General features: G+C 32.3%; 3 protein-coding genes across 3 annotated transcripts; 1 reads left to right on the plus strand and 2 right to left on the minus strand.

The window, feature by feature from the left end:
- Positions 1-214: 214 nt before the first annotated feature.
- LOC119688344 lies at positions 215-1195 on the plus strand. The gene has a single exon (XM_038103022.1). The coding sequence runs from the start codon at positions 215-217 to the stop codon at positions 1193-1195; it is 981 nt and encodes a 326-aa protein (XP_037958950.1).
- A 7631-nt stretch (positions 1196-8826) lies between these two features.
- LOC119662086 (chitinase-like protein Idgf3) lies at positions 8827-11282 on the minus strand. Its single transcript, XM_038071637.1, has 3 exons — positions 11124-11282; positions 10493-11044; positions 8827-9615 (listed from the first exon to the last, which is right to left on the minus strand). The coding sequence occupies exons 1-3, from the start codon at positions 11233-11235 to the stop codon at positions 8963-8965; spliced, it is 1317 nt and encodes a 438-aa protein (XP_037927565.1). The 5' UTR covers positions 11236-11282; the 3' UTR covers positions 8827-8962.
- A 166-nt stretch (positions 11283-11448) lies between these two features.
- Positions 11449-18678, minus strand: LOC119662085 (chitinase-like protein Idgf2). Its single transcript, XM_038071636.1, has 3 exons — positions 18416-18678; positions 12236-12793; positions 11449-12173 (listed from the first exon to the last, which is right to left on the minus strand). Exons 1-3 carry the CDS (start codon positions 18525-18527, stop codon positions 11515-11517), a joined length of 1329 nt encoding a protein of 442 aa, XP_037927564.1. The 5' UTR covers positions 18528-18678; the 3' UTR covers positions 11449-11514.
- Positions 18679-19064: the final 386 nt, after the last annotated feature.

A 19064-nucleotide genomic window follows, 5' to 3' on the forward strand; every position in this document is an offset into this window, starting at 1 on the left:
ACGAAAGAGCCAGCAACAACAACAACTTGCGAAAGATGTGGCTATTATTGATCTAGCACAAGAAACCGTAGTAAGTCAGTTAGCCAAGCGGTTAGGACAAGAAATTGACAGCCTCGTTCAATACGTTGAGCCACGTAACAATGTGCACAAAGATATAAAGAGAATGTGCAACATAATTAAAAAGGCGCACACAAATCTCATCATGCACATAGAGATGAGTGAGTACAAAACCAAGTCAAACATCACCTTGGTACAGCAACGAGAAACGCCGTTGACAGCAAAACGAGACGCAACATCGGTATCGGCGAAAAGGACAAGATCCAAAATGAGTCCAAAAAAGCCTACAGAAGAAGCAACCAAATCACCTGATACTAAAAAGCGCAAATCAGACGCTGTGGCCGAAAGGCTGAACCAACCAGTAGAAGAATGGACGAAAGTACAACCAAAAAAGAAGGCATCCAATATAAAAAAGGGTAAATCAATAAGACCGCGAGCCGATGCCATCATCATTGAAAAAATGGAAAAAGAGATGTCATACGCTGAAATTCTGCGAACAGTGAAATCAAATGAACAACTAAAAAACCTAGGCAACAAGGTTAAAACCCTGCGCCGTACACAAAAAGGAGACCTGCTTATCGAGCTGAAAAAGAGCGAAAAAGCAGCAGCAAATGAATGTTGTGCCGCTATTGAAAAGGTTCTTGAAAACGTAGCCAAGGTGAATCTCCGGTCGCACAATGTAACCATCCAATGCAGAGGGCTTATTAAAGATCTGAACACTGATGACGAGTTATTCGACGCAATTGAAATGCAAGCAAAAGTGAAAAGACCTGATAAATGCACAATCAAAAGTAGGCGCAAAACGTACGGAGGGACAGAGTCCACATATCTAATGCTGCCAGCGGAAGATGCAAAAAAAGTACTGGCGCGCGGACATTTAATTGTCGGTTGGACTCGCTGTCAAGTTACAGAAGTTACTACACCACAAAGGTGTTTCAGATGCTGGGCATACGATCATTTAGCGCTCAAATGCAAAGGACCCGATCGCACAAATATCTGCAGACGATGCGGCAATGAAGGACACCGTGCAGCAAATTGCAATGATGCAGAAAAATGTGTCCTCTGCGAAGGTGCACATACAGCTGGTAGCGGAAAATGTCCACGATACAAAGAAGCATTACAAAAAATCAAGGCATGAAGATACTACAATTAAACATCAACCATTGTAAAACTGCACAAAATTTACTGTGGCAAACTGTAGCAGAGAACAATATTGACATGGTCTTACTTTCGGAACCGTACGAAGATATACAGTCACATTACTGGATTACAGATTCAGAGAAACAAGCGGCGATCTGGGTGACAAATAACAAAGCTTTACAAAGCAAGATAACAGCTCCTGGCAGAGGTTACGTATGGGTGAAACAGAATGACGTGTACTATGTGAGCTGCTACGCACCACCAAGATGGTCAATTGATTATTTCACTCAAATGATGTGTTCATTAGAAAATGAGCTAAGAGGAAAGCGCCCTATAATAATTGCTGGTGATTTTAATGCATGGTCACGAACATGGGGCAGCCGGTACACAGATAAACGAGGAAAGATAGTTGAAGAAACCTTCGCTGCCATGAATCTGGTTTTGCTGAATACACCTGGCGTATACACGTTCGCTTGTATTAGAGGACATTCGATAATAGATTTAGCCTTTTCCGATAGCACCACGGCAAACCGCACAAGATGGAGAGTAGATGAGTCAATATACACACACAGTGACCATCAAGCAATAATGCTCGACACAAGCAAAACAAGATCGCACACACAATACAACTTAATCGCGCAAAGGAAATGGAAGAGGTCAGTCTTTGATGCCGAAGCTTTCGATGTTATGTGGCAAGATGTGGAAATCGAAATCACTACTGCAGAAGAAATGGCAACACAACTGGCGAACCAAATAAACATCGCATGTGATGCATCGATGCCCAGATGCAGATACAATGGCAAAAGACAACCCGCATATTGGTGGACAGATCAAATAGCCAGCCTGCGTAGAGCGTGCATAAAAGCAAGAAGAAGAGCGCAACGAGCAAGACGACGGCCAGATTTTGAAGAGCAGTACACCGAGTTTTGTACACGAAAACGCGACCTTAAACGAGCAATCCAGCAAAGTAAAGTCCGTTGTTTTACGCAACTACGTGATAGTACCGATGTCGATCCTTGGGGATTGGCTTATAAAACAGTAATGCGAAAGGTAAAAGGCCAGAGAGCCCCTCAACCAACTTGCCCTATCCTGCTAGAGCAAATCGTGCTTGCACTCTTCCCTCCACAAGAGGAAGTGATAATGCAAGAGTACGCGCAAATCGAGCAGGACAGTATACTGACAATAACAGCAGAGGAAGTGATCAACACGCTGTGCCGTATACACGACAATAAAGCCTCGGGGCCAGATGGGGTTCCCAATGTCGCTTTCAAAGCAGCGGTACGAAAAAACCCACAACTGTTCGCTAATATATATAATGCTTGCTTAAGAGAAGGAGTCTTCCCATCACAATGGAAACTGCAACGCTTAGTACTTCTTCTTAAACCAGGGAAGTTTCCTGATCAACCTTCGTCATATAGACCTCTGTGTATGCTGGACACAGCGGGAAAGGTCTTAGAACGTTTAATCTGTGATCGACTTCAAGAATACCTTGAAAACAACAACGGCCTGTCTGATATGCAGTATGGTTTTCGAAAAGCGAGATCAACAGTAGACGCCATCAGAAAAGTAACGTCCATAGCGCAAGTTGCATGCAGCGGCGGTTACACCCGAATGAAATACTGCGCAGTTATTACACTGGACGTGAGAAATGCCTTTAACTCGGCAAAGTGGCACAATATTCTGTCGGCTTTAGAAAGATACTGTGTTCCGGACTACCTTCTACGCATAATCAGTAGCTATTTCAGCGAGCGAACATTGCAGTACCAGACAGATAGAGGCATGAAATGCTATAAAATTACAGGTGGTGTACCACAAGGGTCAGTCCTGGGTCCAACGCTATGGAATGCTATGTACGATGGCGTGCTACAACTCCAGCTTCCCGATAAAGCGACAATCGTTGGATATGCGGATGATATTGCACTGGTGGTAGTAGACAAGCGCCTTGATGTATTAGAAGCCAAATGCAATGATGCTGCGGCGAGAGTGCAACACTGGCTTAATAAAGCCGGACTTGAACTAGCAGCACAAAAAACGGAATTAGTACTGGTTAGTGGCCGTAGAAAAAAGGAAGAAATGACCCTGTGCATTGGCGAGTGCGAAATAAAATCACAAGAGGCAATAAGATACTTGGGCGTCTTGATTGACTCGAGGCTTAGCTACAAGCAACATCTCTTAGCAGTGAGTGACAAGGCTGAGAAGGTTAATGGCGCATTGGCAAGAATACTTCCAAACATAGGTGGTCCACAAGGCGAAAGACGGCGGCTATTATCATTGGTAACAGATTCGATAATACTATACTCGGCTCCAATATGGGCAAATGCTACAAATAGCAACATCCAGCACGTTGCAAGGGCTCATCGACGCAGCGCACTACGAGTAGCGTGCGCATACCGCACAGTATCCGATGACGCAATCTGTGTTATCGCCGGAAAGATTCCAGTAACTATACGTGCAAACGAGTTAGGCCGGCTGTATCACACGCAAGGTGTAAAGCCATCTCAAGAAGAAAGAACTATTGAACGTGCGCAATCATTGCGAGAATGGCAGCAAAGATGGGAAGACTCCCTCAATGGCCGATGGACCTATGCATTAATCCCAAACATCGAGGTATGGTTCACAAGACCCCATGGAGAGCTGGAGTACCATCTCACTCAGATACTAAGCGGACATGGTTGCTTTTTGCATTATCTATACAGATTCAATTTGGCCGACAGCCCTATCTGTCCAAGTTGTCCGAATGAAGTAGAAAGTGCAGAGCATGTTGCCTTCAGCTGCACAAGATTTATTGAAGAACGCCAAATACTACAAGAAACCATAGGACGACCACCAACAATCGAAAATCTAGTAAGCGAAATGTGTTCGTCGAATGAAAAATGGAATGCAGTTAAATGGTTTGCTAACACAATAATACGCAAATTACAAGATGCAGAAAGAGAGCGTAAAGCCCTTCAGCAACAACAACGAGAGAGTCATCCACAACCTCAAGTACCAGACCTGCAAAACACAGCTATGGACAACAACAGCAGCGGCAGTCAATAACACTAGCAATACAGACGTAAGACTGACTTACAAAACTATAGGTGACGGAAGTAAAATTCCAAATTAGTGGACAGAACAGCGTTTCGCTGCACTGAAGAACGAATAAGACTAACGAAGTATGAGCTTCACGCTCAACTTTAAGTATAGGGTGAGCTTAATGCTCAATACGGCCTTCTGATGTTATACTTTACGGTGATTCCAGAAGGGTGACCCGTACGGACGAGAGGAGTTTTTAGTGGGTTAACAAAGTTTTCACATAACAAAGTTAAGACTTCTTATCGTATTAACTTAACATTTATATTTTTTTCTTGCTGATTAAGGTCAGTAGTTTAAGTAAATACATAAATAAGAAAAATTTATTCTCACATATAAATGTTATTTATGTCAATTGAATAAAGCCTGTTATGGATCATGATGGCATTGACGAAGAGGATATATGTTATGTTTTAAAAGTGCTGTTATAATGCACATAGAAGAAAAAACAAATATTTTTAGGTAAGCAAATACAAATTCTGAGGATTGAGCAGTTAATAAACATTAATTGTTTTTCAGATTACAGGATATTTATTAGTATAAAATTGTTATATTTTAGTTTGGGAAGAAAATAATTTATTGCATTTCCATTATAAGTTCTACAGATTATTTTACCTAAACCTTAAAAAACTGGGTATTATTTTATATTAGTAATATAAAATCTGTTATACAAAAATTTTTTATGAAAATAATGTGTAAATAAATATTAATTAAATAAACGACCTCAGCCCAGTAATAATTCAAAATTTATTAGCAATGTTTAAACATTATAAGAAAAGATTAGTACTAACAATTATTTCATAATAGTAAAATAATTGATAATTATTTGTTTTATATAGTGTTTTATAATTAAATTTAAATTTTATTCTTTTTTATAGATTTTGTTTTATTTATTTATAAATTTTATTTTATTTATTTATAAATTTTATTAAAGCTTAGTATCCACAATTATTAGATAATAATGTAATAATTAATAATTTTTCGTTTTATATAGTCTTTTTTATTTAAATATAAATTTTATTCTATTTTATAGATTTTAGTTTAATATTTTATTTATTTTATTTTATTTATTTATAAATTTTATTAAAGCTTAGTACTCACAATTATTAGATAATGTGATCATTTTTAATTTAATTTTATATTAAATTAATTTAATTTTATATTAAATTAATTTAATTTTTGTTTTATATTTTGTTTAAATATAAATTTTATCCTATTTTATAAATGTTATTTTGTTTATTTATAAATTTTATTAAAGCTTAGTACTAACAATTATTTGATATTTGATAAATTTTATTTTATTTATTTATAATTTATTTATTTTATTTCCATATTTATATATTTTATATATATATTTATATTTTTATTTATTTTATGTTCTTATTATTTTTTTATTTTATTTTATTTTATTTATTTAGAAATTTTATTAAAGCTTAGTACTAACAATTATTTGATAATTTGTGTTATATGGTTTATATTTATATTATTCAAATATAAATTTTGTTCTTTTTTATAAATCTTATTTTGTTTATTTATGAATTTTATTTTATTTATTTATAAATTTTATTTTATTTATTTACAATTTATTTATTTTATTTCTATATTTATATATTTTATATATATATTTATATTTTTATTTATTTTATGTTTTTATTATTTTTTTATTTTATTTTATTTTATTTATTTAGAAATTTTTTTAAAGCTTAGTACTAACAATTATTTGATAATTTAGTTTATATGGTCTATATTATTCAAATTAAATTTTATTCCCACAAGAACTCTTAAAAAAATTAGACCATCTATTATTTTTATTTTTTCCAAAAACAGCATAACAAAAATAAAATAAAAATACTTAAAACCAATAAAAAAAATCTCAATTTAGGAAACAATAGTGAACTGCGCCAACAATCAGCAATATCACAGCGGGAAATCTCCGAAATGCAACTAAATACCTCGCAAGGGAAAAAGTTGAGATCAGCAGTTTTTTCCCAATTTGATCTGCAAGAAAACAATAACTTAATTTAGTTGTTCACAACGAAGCTGTTTTGTATGGCACAATGTTGGTCAGCCAAAAACCTATGTTAACCACTTTACCTGGTGGTATGTCAGCGATTTTCAAGAGCAGCAGACGACACGTTTGCATTGAACTAGCACAGTATGTCCACCATCGGGTCCAGTCTGAGCGGCATCGGTATCCGTAGTTGCCTGCCGCACCAACAAAAACAAATAAAACTTGGCAGTCGACTCCAAGCGCCAATTACACAAATGTAATACTGCATAGGCAGTACCACCGACTGCACTGAAATCTCCTATGCAGATACATGGCGATTACCATTTGACAAAGATTGGAACTGCTGATAGCGCTTTTAAGCATACGTAGCTGTGGCTGTGGCTGTGGCTGCAGCGCTTGTGATTGTGATTTTACTTGCAAAATATCAGTTAAAGCCGTGGGCGCCAATAATTCAAGCCAAGCAATTAAATTTAAACTCCAGTAGTTCTACACTGTGCCATTCGTTTTGTTCCTTTTTTCCTTAAGTGTAGAGTGCGCTGAAAAGTGTACAAAATATGCATAATGATGTTGAAACCGAATTCCTGACTATTTCCAGTGATACCGGGTATTCTGTTCATAGGGGAATTGTGTTAACAAATAACTTTCACATACCCGAAGTGTACGTTCATATTTGGTATGCACTTAATTTCTCTATGCCTCGTTAGTTATCTTCGAAACTAGACTATATCTCACATCATTGTTGTCAGAAGATTAACTGCGATCGACACGGTACGCATCAGTTATAAGTACTGTCATAATAAAATATTTCCTTTGAGGGCATTTTTTACACTAGACTAAGGTTTCCATGGTTACCAATTTCTTGCAATAAAATAATTTAATCTATTAACTTGATTGATGTTGATTGATGCTTTCAAGTTAAGATTGTCATGATTTTATTATTTGTCTCTTTTTTGTTAGAAATATTAAATTCATTAGCTAATGACTTTTTGAGGTTCGAATCTATCTTTTCATTATAAAGACTAATAAAATATTTGGGTACTGAACTACATCATTCAACTGCAATCACAGAATAAATTTCATCAAAACTCTTTGTGAGAACTTGCAAATGATACCTTCCTTATTAACGATTTTTTGTTAAGAGTTAAGAGAAATTAACTCTTATTGACAGATTGATCACAAAAATAGTAATTATAATCCAAAATGCTTGAACGAGGTGCTGGTGAGGTAATAGGCAAGTAGACCTGTATTGAAACTGGATAGACAGTAGGCACTGACGACGTAGGACGAAATAGGTCGGACAATAGGGAGTCATGATAAAAATAGGTAGTTGAGTCACATCACAATTCATAAGTAGTTTTAGAACAGGTGCACTCAAATCGACTGACAGGACAGAAATTTGTTTAGGAGTAATAGAGAACAATCTATATAGGTAAATAGTTAATGGCACAATTTTTCTTCTTTTGTTTGATGTCAGCCGTGGCAACGAATTGCCATGAACCCCATGTAAAACTGGCCAGCATACCGCATCTGTCACAGTGCCATGCTAGGCATCTAGGACCACTTCAACACCGTCAATGCCAACATAGTAAATGGCAGTAATAATTAAAAATTTTAATAAAGAAGATACTAAAGTTAGAATAAATAATTTCTCTGGGGGCTTAAATATTGGAAAAAGGAACAGATAGATCGACTTCTAAGCTAAACAGTCAATCATATTAAAATGATAATTGATCTTAAATCCTTGGAATCAGTTATCTAAATATATGTTGATCTCAGTGGCACATTTGATAAAGACTATATGTTAGATATTTATATGTTAAAAGTCGGTTGGTTCGGATGATAAATAGCTGTATTCAATGTATGTATTGCTTTTTCAAATATTGGGAATCTGAAAAAAACGGTTAAGTATGAACTTTAAAGTTATGAAGTTAAAAATAGAATCCTTAACAAAAGAAATTTATTGTGTTTATAGTATATACCTTCTGAATGAGCTTAGTTAAAGGGTTATGATAATGATGATGACGATGATGATTGTTGAAAAAGCGAGCTAATATCAGAAGCATAATAAAAATCCTTTAAAGTTGTGATTTAAATATAGTGACAGCGATGCAATTAAAGTATTATTAAAATGTGTTAGATATACAATGCTTACTGAAGGGCAGACGATCTTTATAACTTATTGAGTCCCCTGCAGTTGTTTTGTAAAGCTGATGACTCTTTATTCGATACAGTTTACTTAAACCTATATGTCAGAGCTATGGTCATCAAAAATTGGGCATTTTGTTTGCCCAAATTGTTAATCGATTTTGTTCAATATAATTAATTCAATATAACCAATTTCATTATTGCTTATAATAATATATAATAATTATGTTATAATTATACAACTAATATTTTACTTATTATTTTTCTATTTCGATTGATCGACTAAATAAATAATTTCATAAGAAGATAACTCTGATTTAGATCATATGATTTTATTAAACTTAGCTTTGCTCTCAAACTATTATCTTAGCCTATCTCAACAAATTAAATAGATAATTTAATAACGTATTGTGTATATATATAATATATTTTAGCTTTAATAAACGATTACAAAGACTTCTGTCAATAGTTCAATTAAAATTAGTTAATGTTTTTTTATAAACAATCACAACAATTCTAAAAATTTTGATAACAATTTTATAGCAAACGATATTTGATTGCTCTTAACATTGGGTATTTGTCGCCAGTGCACTGTCCACGAAAATCATCCATGGTTAGATCGAATAATGCAACACCGCCAAGATTCTTTACCTTAACATAACCGGCCTTATTAGATGCTGTATCGGGATCTTCATAACTGACCCACATACCATTCTCACCATTGTCGGCTGGTCGAAAAGCATAAGTGCCATAACGTTTTGTTGGATCGGAAATACGACGTATGGGTGCATCAGCCCCTTTAAGATTAATATTGCCTGGATTTGGTAGCTTAATGCAGATTTCCGCCCAATTTAATAAACCCGGAGTTTTTGTTTGTGGGCCAGCAGGAGCAGCACCTTCTGTTGCTGGCACAACAGGTAAACCCGTGGTGCCTGAATCGGTAGTCATTTTCCATGCACGTCCATAGCTTGGTACACCTAACACAATTTTATTGGGTGGCACACGTTGCAAAAGCCAATTCTCGACTTGGAAATTTATGTTTAGATGTGGTAAGCGATTCTGGTCATATAATTCGTATAATGGTGCTGTGAAATCTGCTTCTTCAGGATTGCGTTCAGGTGTCAAAAAATCAAAAGCCGCCAAGTTAACATAATCCAAATTATTCACTAAAGCGGGAGCATTGTAGTACCCTAGCAAATTAAAAAAGATCATTATTTATTTATTGTAGCATGTGGTATATTAGTGCATTATATCAGAAATAAAAAATGTTGCATTAATTAAAATATTTCAAATTAAAACTATTGGATTGATAATAAATATGGCATGCAAGTTAATAATTATTTTAAACAAATGCAATTAATTTAAAAAATGCTTAACTGAAAATTTAATTAATGCTTAACTAAGATTTATCAATGTTCGTGTATATGTGGACATAGTGTCCTCCTGATTTCTATTATCTATGCATTTTGTTGTGGCACTGCTGAAAAGTTTCGATACGTTATAAGAACGTGTTTATATATATGTGTTCAACTAGCACGATTTGCCTGCTTTGAACGTGCTAGTTATTTCACTTAGATTGCCTTTACTTTCTGCGTATATAATTATATGTAATTTTGAAACTGCATTCGAAATATATTTTAGATATATATTAGAGAGTATTTGGCAATACTCGAAACAGCTGTATGATCAGCCAAAAATTCAATTAATTAAAATAATATAAAAAAATAAATTTTTGTTGTTGTATTTCACTACTGTTCGAAAAAAACCTCTTTTAGAGATTACTGAATAATGTCATTTACAAAAAAATTTGTTGACTTAGAAGTCATACAAAAAAGTTCTTGTGATATTCGATTTTATCCATTTGATAATATATCAAATTATATTCCTACAATAAATATTGTATGTATAATACACTGAACAGTGTGTTCCTATAAAAGTACCGCATCATGTATCTTATTTATCTCAATGCAATAGTAGGTAGTGTTACTACTTATTATTTAGATAATAAACAAAACTAAAATATAATTATTTAAAACTTATAATTAATAATTTAAAAAATATACTTACAGCTGGAGTTAACGTTTGGAAGCACAGTCAATGTAAGCATCAAATCATGTGGACGGAAAGCAGTTTTCAGACTCTCTACTAAATCGGTGAATTGTTCTTTGTGCTCATCAGACTTCTTGTCAACCACAAAATCGCCGGTAAAGAACTTCTTGAAGCTCTTCCAAGCCATGCCAACATCGGAGTGCACTTTACGTGGCTTATTACGTGGTAATTGGAATGCCAAATCCAAACCATCAAAATTATAACTTCTCAAAAGATCGCGAGCTGACTCAATGAATACGGTTTGCTTCAATCGTCCAGCTTCAAGCAACTCAAGATATTTGTCTGGATTTTCCACATCCTTATCACCACCAACGCTCAAAAGGAATTTAATATGTGGATATTTCTCTTTGAGTGAGGTTATGGTTGCAAAATGACGTTTCTGAATGTCGAGATTATTATTCAAGCTTGTCAATTGAAATGTTTCCGGCTTGATACCAGCATAACCGTATACAAGATGCGTACAAAACTGTAGTGCGACTTCTAAGTCGGGTATTGAATATTGTGAAGGTCCTGTAATAATTGTATAAAGAAAGAGATATTAATTAATTAATTGTTGACTAGAGGTGAAGCTGAAATTTCTGTTTACAACCATTGCGTTCGTAGGCCTTCGAGTCGTAATAGCAAATCATGTTTTGAGTTGAGCCATAAACAAGTTTTAAGCCCGTCAACAAAACGCCAAGACAAAATAAAAATTTGTTCATTTTGTGTACAACAGAACTGAACGAATTTCAAACCAAAACTAACACGACAGATCAATTTTCATACTACAAAACACCTATCAGAAGAGCTTATCAGTGTTTATATATTAACCTCTTGTACCCACGACGAGATTAGCTAAAATAGAAATACGCTCAAAATTGAGTGCTAACAAAAAATACTTAGAAAGGAAATTTTTAAAATAAAAACAAATTGAATTCAATGGAAAAATATTTGGTATTTTTATTTACATAAAATTAGATTTAATTATAAAATATTGTAGTTTACAATTTGTATTTGATGGCACGTAAGATGGGATACTTATCGCCAGAGCATAGGCCGCGGAAATCATCATAGCTCAAATCAAACAATGACACGCCACCCAAATTCATTGCATTGGCATAACTTGCTTTGTTGGATGCAGTTTCAGGGTCCTCATAACTTACCCAAATACCGTGTTCACCATTAGCATCAGCTGCTCGGAAAGCATAATTGCCATGTCGTCTCGTGTTTTCAGGATGCTTCTCCAGACGCAACGGCGCATCAGCACCGTGTAAGTAAAGATTTCCAGCGTTGGGTAACTTAGAGCAAATTTCGGGCCAACTGAGGAGACCGGGAATTTGACTTTGCATTCCAGGTGCTGCAGCACCTTCAGTTTTTGATACAACAGGTACACCACTTGTACCAGAATCTGTGCTCAATTTCCAAGCACGACCATAGCTAGCAACACCGATAAAAATTTTCTGTGACGGACATTGATGTGACAACCAATAATCAACTTGATAATCAATATTGTAGTGAGGTAAACGGTTTTGCTCGTTCAAAGGATAGATTGGTGCTGTGTAATCCGCTTCTTCAGGGTTCCGATCTGGTGTAAGAAAATCAAATGCTGCCAAATTCACCCAATCCACTTGACCGGAAATCGCAGGCACATCATAGTACCCTAGAGAAAAAAAATTAAAAAAAATTTAAGTATTTACGAATAGTTTAGGAAACAAGACTTACAGGTTGAGTTAACATTAGGCAAAACCGTTAAAGACAAAAGCAAATTGTCTTGTCTCAGAGAGTTATGTAAATCTCGTACAAATGCTGTGAACTGTTCCTTATGCATATCAGCCTGAGGATCTACTATGAAATCGCCAGTAAATATTTTTTTAAATTTTTTCCACACCATGCCGACATCTGAATGCACTTTTCTTGCTTTGTTCTTGGGAAATTGGAATGCCAAATCAAGACCATCGAATCCATAGCTACGCAACAATGTGTGCGCTGAATTTATGAAGATGGCTTGTTTAGCTTTGTCACTTTCAAGCAGCTCAATGTACTTGTTTGGATGATTGGCATCATTATCTTTATCTCCACCAACACTGAGTAAAACTTTTAGGTGACTATGTTTCTTCTTAAGAGCAGTTATTTCCGAAAACTGATGCTTTCCTATATCCAAGCCCTCATTTAAACTGAATATCTGGTAGTTGTTCGGATTAATGCCGGCGTAGCCATACACCAAGTACGAGCAAAACTGCAAGGCAATTTCCAGATCTGGATTAAGTAGTTTGCCCAAACCTGTTAGCGAGTAATATTTAATTTTATTTGATTTTTGTACTTCTTACAATGACTACTCTTCAACGACACAACGACAACGACTACGACAACGACAACACATAAACGACACAAAACATATGACAAGTGACAAATAATAAAAGTGAACATGCCAACAGTACTGAACTACACTTAAAATTAAATACAACACAGAATTTTAATTATTTTTATTATTTAATTTATCCATTAAATCAGTGAAGGCAGCAATTATAATTGCTCGATTCGTGTACACAGCAGAACACTTATTTGCCAAATGAAGCAACGGTCATCTCGTCAATCAGCCGGTCTCGCGGCGCTGTCATACCAGCCACTGGTATCACACAGTAGCTGGCATTATAATCTGACAGATAGCGATACAGACACTTAAGCTAAATTAAACCTGAAAAGCGTTTGCGTTTGCGTTTGCAACGTGTACTGGTTTCTATGACTCTGAGTCACATTCGTAAATTATATGGTTCACTTGTGGCTTCGAGCCACTGGGTAATGTATTAATAGACCTGATTTCATTGCAGTCGATGCTATTAATATTTATATATGCTATTTTATTATGCAAACAATTAATTGCTTCTTGATAATTTGCACTCGAAAACAAACAATTTCCTTGGAAATTTGGTGTTTGTAATTCATTTCACTTTTCAATGTGAATTTTATTTTCTATAGGAATAAATGCGAGAAACTGAGATTATTTTTTTTTTAATAAATAATTTATGCTATGCTTTCATCCATTTTAGAAATCACGCTCCTAACTTTACTATTCTTGCTACGTGATAAGCAAACGACCTTTTCATCACAGACACTTCTATCTAGAATTGAATAGATAATTACGAATTTGTACTAAATTTCATAGTAAAAATATTTGATGAAATAAGAATATATATATAATATACAAAATAAACGTAAATATTTAATAATTTAAACTAATCAGTAATATTATTGTAATATGTTAATTAAAATATGTGTGTGAACACCGAATTATTATAGTTCTCACTAATTTTTTATTTAAAAAGTCAATAATTATTAATCCTGTGCTAAGGAAACTTATTATTTTCATATATATATATATATATATATATATATATATATATATATATAGATATATATTATTTGTTAAATAATTTATTTTTTATTTTTATAAATTTTATTTTTATACTATGTTATTTTGCATTACCTGTTTGTCTTAAATGCATGGGTCAGTAACCATGTAATCTTAAAGGAAACGTAATAAAGTTAATCAAACTAAATGAACCATATATTTTTTAATTGGAAAGATTTCATTTTTCAACTGAAAGGAATTTTAAATAATTGTTGGATTAATAAAATCCTGAAATGACATATCCTACGGGATATGTTGTGGAAATCGCCGTGTAAAACTGATATAAAATAATATTATTTAGTAAATATTCTAAATACTCTTAAGTGATGCTTAAGTGGTAGTATATTTTTTTAAGTAGAGGGTTTATATTAAAAAAGGAGGAATAGTCTCTTGCAGAGGAATAGCCAACAATTTCATAAAGCTTTAAAGAATGTCTGCAAGTTTATAAAAAGCAGACTCTCAATTAAATAATTATGTTGTTAATAAGTAAGAAATTATATTAATTACAAATTCTAAATTTTAATTAAAAATTTTTAAACTAGAGATTTTATTTCGATCAAAATTATCTGAGATAGGATATTATTATAATGAAAAATATTTTAAATTAAACACATAAGAATATTATTATTAAGTAAAGAGCTCAAAAACAAAGCTTGTTTGTAAAAGAATTTCCTTGTTAAATAATTTCAACAAAACATATTCTGATAGATTTATTAGTATAAGAGGACTAAACTCTTCGCAAAATGATTCCAATTGAAAAAACGATTATAAGGTCAACATAATTGACTAACGATTGAATAAACGATTGAATAATATTGTCACACGTTAACCCTTTTAAATGAAAAGCCATCGTCAAGAGTGTACAGATGGTTTATCGATTCGATAACAATCCTAAGAACTTGTTCTCCTTCTATTTTTTATTAATACATAATTTCATAAAATTATTTTCTTAATAAGAAAAAAACTAATTTATTTCTATCGTTCGTATATGCCACGAAATTTAAAAATGTACGTCTCGTAAAAAAATACCCTTTGTTTAGTATATATTTATAGCCCGCTTTCTTGAGAAATTTGTTTTACGAAATATTTTTTAATATTATATCATCGTAGAGTCAAACCTCATTAAAAATCTTCATTTTAGTTAATCTAATGGAGATAAGTATATAACACATATTTTAGTCATTTAAATCATATAATGTAGAGCTGTTATTACTGAGCAGTACATTATAGAACAGTTTATACCTTATTCCAACATTAACTTACGACTAGTCAGCTGATTGATTTTGTCTACGTGGAGCATACCTAATAGATTGCTTTTCCACACAAACTATTATTTCTAAGGATGACAAAGTTATATTATAGATGATATAAATCCAAATGTATACGCAGAGAGTACTGTATTTGTATAAATGTTAATATAGTTATTATGGATTATTGAATCCAATGCTTATTAGTGGTAGAATTACGAGGCTTGATAACAACTTTAAGTTATCATAGAAGATATGACTAAAGTAAATTAAAATTTTAATTTTTTTAATAATAAATTTTCTGCTTAAATTTTTTTGCCAGATTCATAGAACTGTCGGACAGGTTTATTTTCACCTCATGGGAAAGTCGTTGCCTTGGCGTTGGTTGTTTACTGATCACATAGTCTATGTACGGAGCAAAGCTATTCCTTTGGTAACACGACGGGCCATTATTGAGCTCACGGACCATTATTTCAATTTTCTTGGTACACAAGGTCGCCACTCCGACCTAACTTAACCTAAGTTTTGTGCTTTAAAGTACTTTGACTTGTGTTTGTGTTAATATAATAACATTAAATTATTTGTGATTGTAAAAGATTATTGGGGAAATAATCTCTGACAAATTATTTTTCATATAGCATTTAGTTTGAAGACTTCGATCCATTATTAAAAAATTTGGAAAATGAAAAGACTAAATTCAAAGATGCGTTCATTATAAACTTATGCCAAGATTTAAAAGTCTTCATCAGAACTCGTCATTATAGTGATATATCTGACCGATAGTGTTGATAATTGTTGAAAGAAGAAAGTGACTTAATGGAATTAAGGGGTTGTGCTATGAATGTGTGTATATATGAAATAAATTATATTATTCAGTGTACAGTTTATACGAAGCCTTTTAAAGAGGGTTTGAATAAAAATTATTATTACCATTAAACAACTTGTTTGATATATCAAAGTCTTAAGCTTTCTGTAAAAGATTTTATTTAATTTTTATTAACCGAAAATTAATAATCAGTAATCTTTTTATTTAAGTCTTAATGTAGTTGCATTTATTTTGTATGGAATTAAATTCCGAAACGAGAACAAAAGTAGTTAGACGCGTTTTGAAATTATGGAGCTACTTTCTAATACAAAATAATATTAACAAAAGTTATTTATAAATAAATTAATTTTTTGGATCTCAATAGAAGCACCAAGAGGATATAATTAAATTTAAAAATTTATAAATAATAGCAAATTTATAAACAATACGAGTCCAAATTAGCAGATTGCATAGTATCGATATATAAATCTGAATCAATTGATTCTTTCTTATAAAATGTTTATAGCATTAATAAATGTTTAAATTTATATTTTCAAAAATTATCTGAATTCGAAACGGATATGATAGGTACTGTCATATTCGAGTAAAGTCCCTGGTAATTATATATAATATTTGTTTAAATACAACTTCATAGAATAATATTAAAAGTTAAAGAAACATAAATGAACTATTGATGCTTGAGGAAAAAAATATCAACCGATCCCTATTAAGTACAATATACATGCATGTCGAGCATTAGTCATATTCAGTACTAAGCAAAATTCTAGAACGAAATAGTTCTAGAAATAATAAAAAATTTTTTTCTTTAATGTTAGTTCACCCATATTCAATATTCTTTCAAAGTTTCTTACAGAGATGTTTTGAAGAAAAGAGACGAGAAGAGGATATCTTTGCTTTGAAAAGGATGGATAGTTAGATATATTCAAATTATTAACCCAGTTTGTTTTACAAAGGTGATAAATAGTATTATATATGACTAGGTAGTTTTTTTATTTTTTATAAAATAACTAATACATAATCTCGCAAGAAACATAATTGTTTTAAGAATAAGTGTCCGGTAAATTATTATTTTATTATAGTTATAAATTATTTAAGCATTCGATTATATACAAAATAAGCATACAGTAAAATATGTTTATGTGGTACTATACCAATGATCTCGCGTTAATCTTTTGGTATAGTAAAAAAATTGAGTGGATGACGTTCCACATATGGAAAGGATTCTGTTATTTATGTTTATTAATATATATAAGTATATCACATACATACTAGTAAAAAATCGGACTGTAACTGGAAAGTATCAAAATATTTTCAAAACAGCTAACTGACCGTGATGTTTCACTTACTATGTAACAGTCATTTCGACTAATCAAACTACAACTATAATTTTAGAGTGTACTTTAACTATGTTTTGAAGAAAATTGGAAAGTGATAATAAAAAATATATTATAAACTTTCTCTAAAGTATCTCTAAAAATATCGATCATTTATAAAAATAGTTTGCTTAATCATAGGAACGTGATTAAGAGCTACGCATATCTCTGAAGGGACTTCAACTAAATATTTATATCCTAGGAATTAAATCGTTCATATGATTAAGGAAACTATATATTTTTATTATACGACCGATATTATTAGATTTACATTGAAAAAAGTTTATATTATATCCTTTAATATATTTTTTTATATTATTTTATGTATATTTATATATTTTATATATATTTTATATTTTTATATATATATATTATATTTTTGTATACATTTGTTTATATATATATTATATTATATATATTTTATTTATATTTTATTTTTAAATATTATATATTACTTTATATATTTTTTCTCTTATTTTCTTCTCCTTCTCTTCTTCAATTATAAAAAATAATTTATTGAAAAAGAGATAAAAAATTTTACATGGTATTTCGAACGGTAGCCATAGATACATTAAGTGCAAATAAACAGACCTTGTTTTTCAATAATGTGGATTTTCTCGTGTTAATTTATTTTAAAAACAAAGGAAATATTGGGTATGTAATTGTACTCGGACGGACAGACGATTTAGACACTTGGTGGGGAGATTTAGCAAGTAAGTCTAAATCTGTTTGTTAAAATTATAGACTGTAGAGTTTTTTTCTGTTTGTTTTGCTATTCTAAAAACAATTCACACATTTACTTATATTTATTTAAGATTTTTTCTTGAAGTTTTTAAAAAATGAACACTACACAATCGTCTCGATTCAAATAATCACAGACTGGTTTGGTTTCCAGCTTTAGTGAATTTTTAATCATAAACAAAACACAAAACTATCTGATACCGCGAAATCATTCAATTGTAGATACATTCTTAATAAATATAGTATAATCAATCAAAAATCAAAATTTTTTTTTTTAATATAACAATTCTTGTTTTTGTTCATTACCTTCACGTGTGAAACTCGATGAATCATAATAGCAAACCATTTTGGAGTTGGCCTGAGCTTGGCTTGCAAAGAGCCCCACCAGCAGTGCGAACGCAAGTATGAATAATTTCATTTTAATATATATTACTGCCCACAGAATTTCAATTAAATAAATTTAAATTAATTTCAATTTATTAAATAAAATGAACACGACTGATTCGTCTTCAACGTCTCGTACTGTTTGCTGCGAACGTTCAACTGTAACTGATTTAGTTTGTCAGCTCGGCTCTGAACAGAAATCGGTGGCCGTAATCCAATGGAGCTGAGCAGATAGATAGATAGATAGTATTTACGTTGAATTCGTAGAATTCGTATTCATGGGATTGTTGTGATTAGCTCTGAGTGCTTTTGTAAATTTGAGTCATTTCGAATTGTAGATGTCAATACGCACTGAGCACGGCAATGCGACCGGTCATTAACGCCAACTGAGGTTTGCTATTATTCCGCGGCTTATCTCAAATCAAAAATATTTACACTGTCGCTGACAACGAAACGATTAAGAGCAGCGTGATTTTTGTGGTTTACTTGGTTTTATTTTTGTATTCATTTTACAAAATTTTACTAAATTTATGAATAAATTTTAATATTTAAATAGAAACATTGCATAATA

Source organism: Teleopsis dalmanni, chromosome X (genome assembly GCF_002237135.1).
Source record: "Teleopsis dalmanni isolate 2A chromosome X, ASM223713v2, whole genome shotgun sequence".
NCBI lineage: Eukaryota > Metazoa > Arthropoda > Insecta > Diptera > Diopsidae > Teleopsis > Teleopsis dalmanni.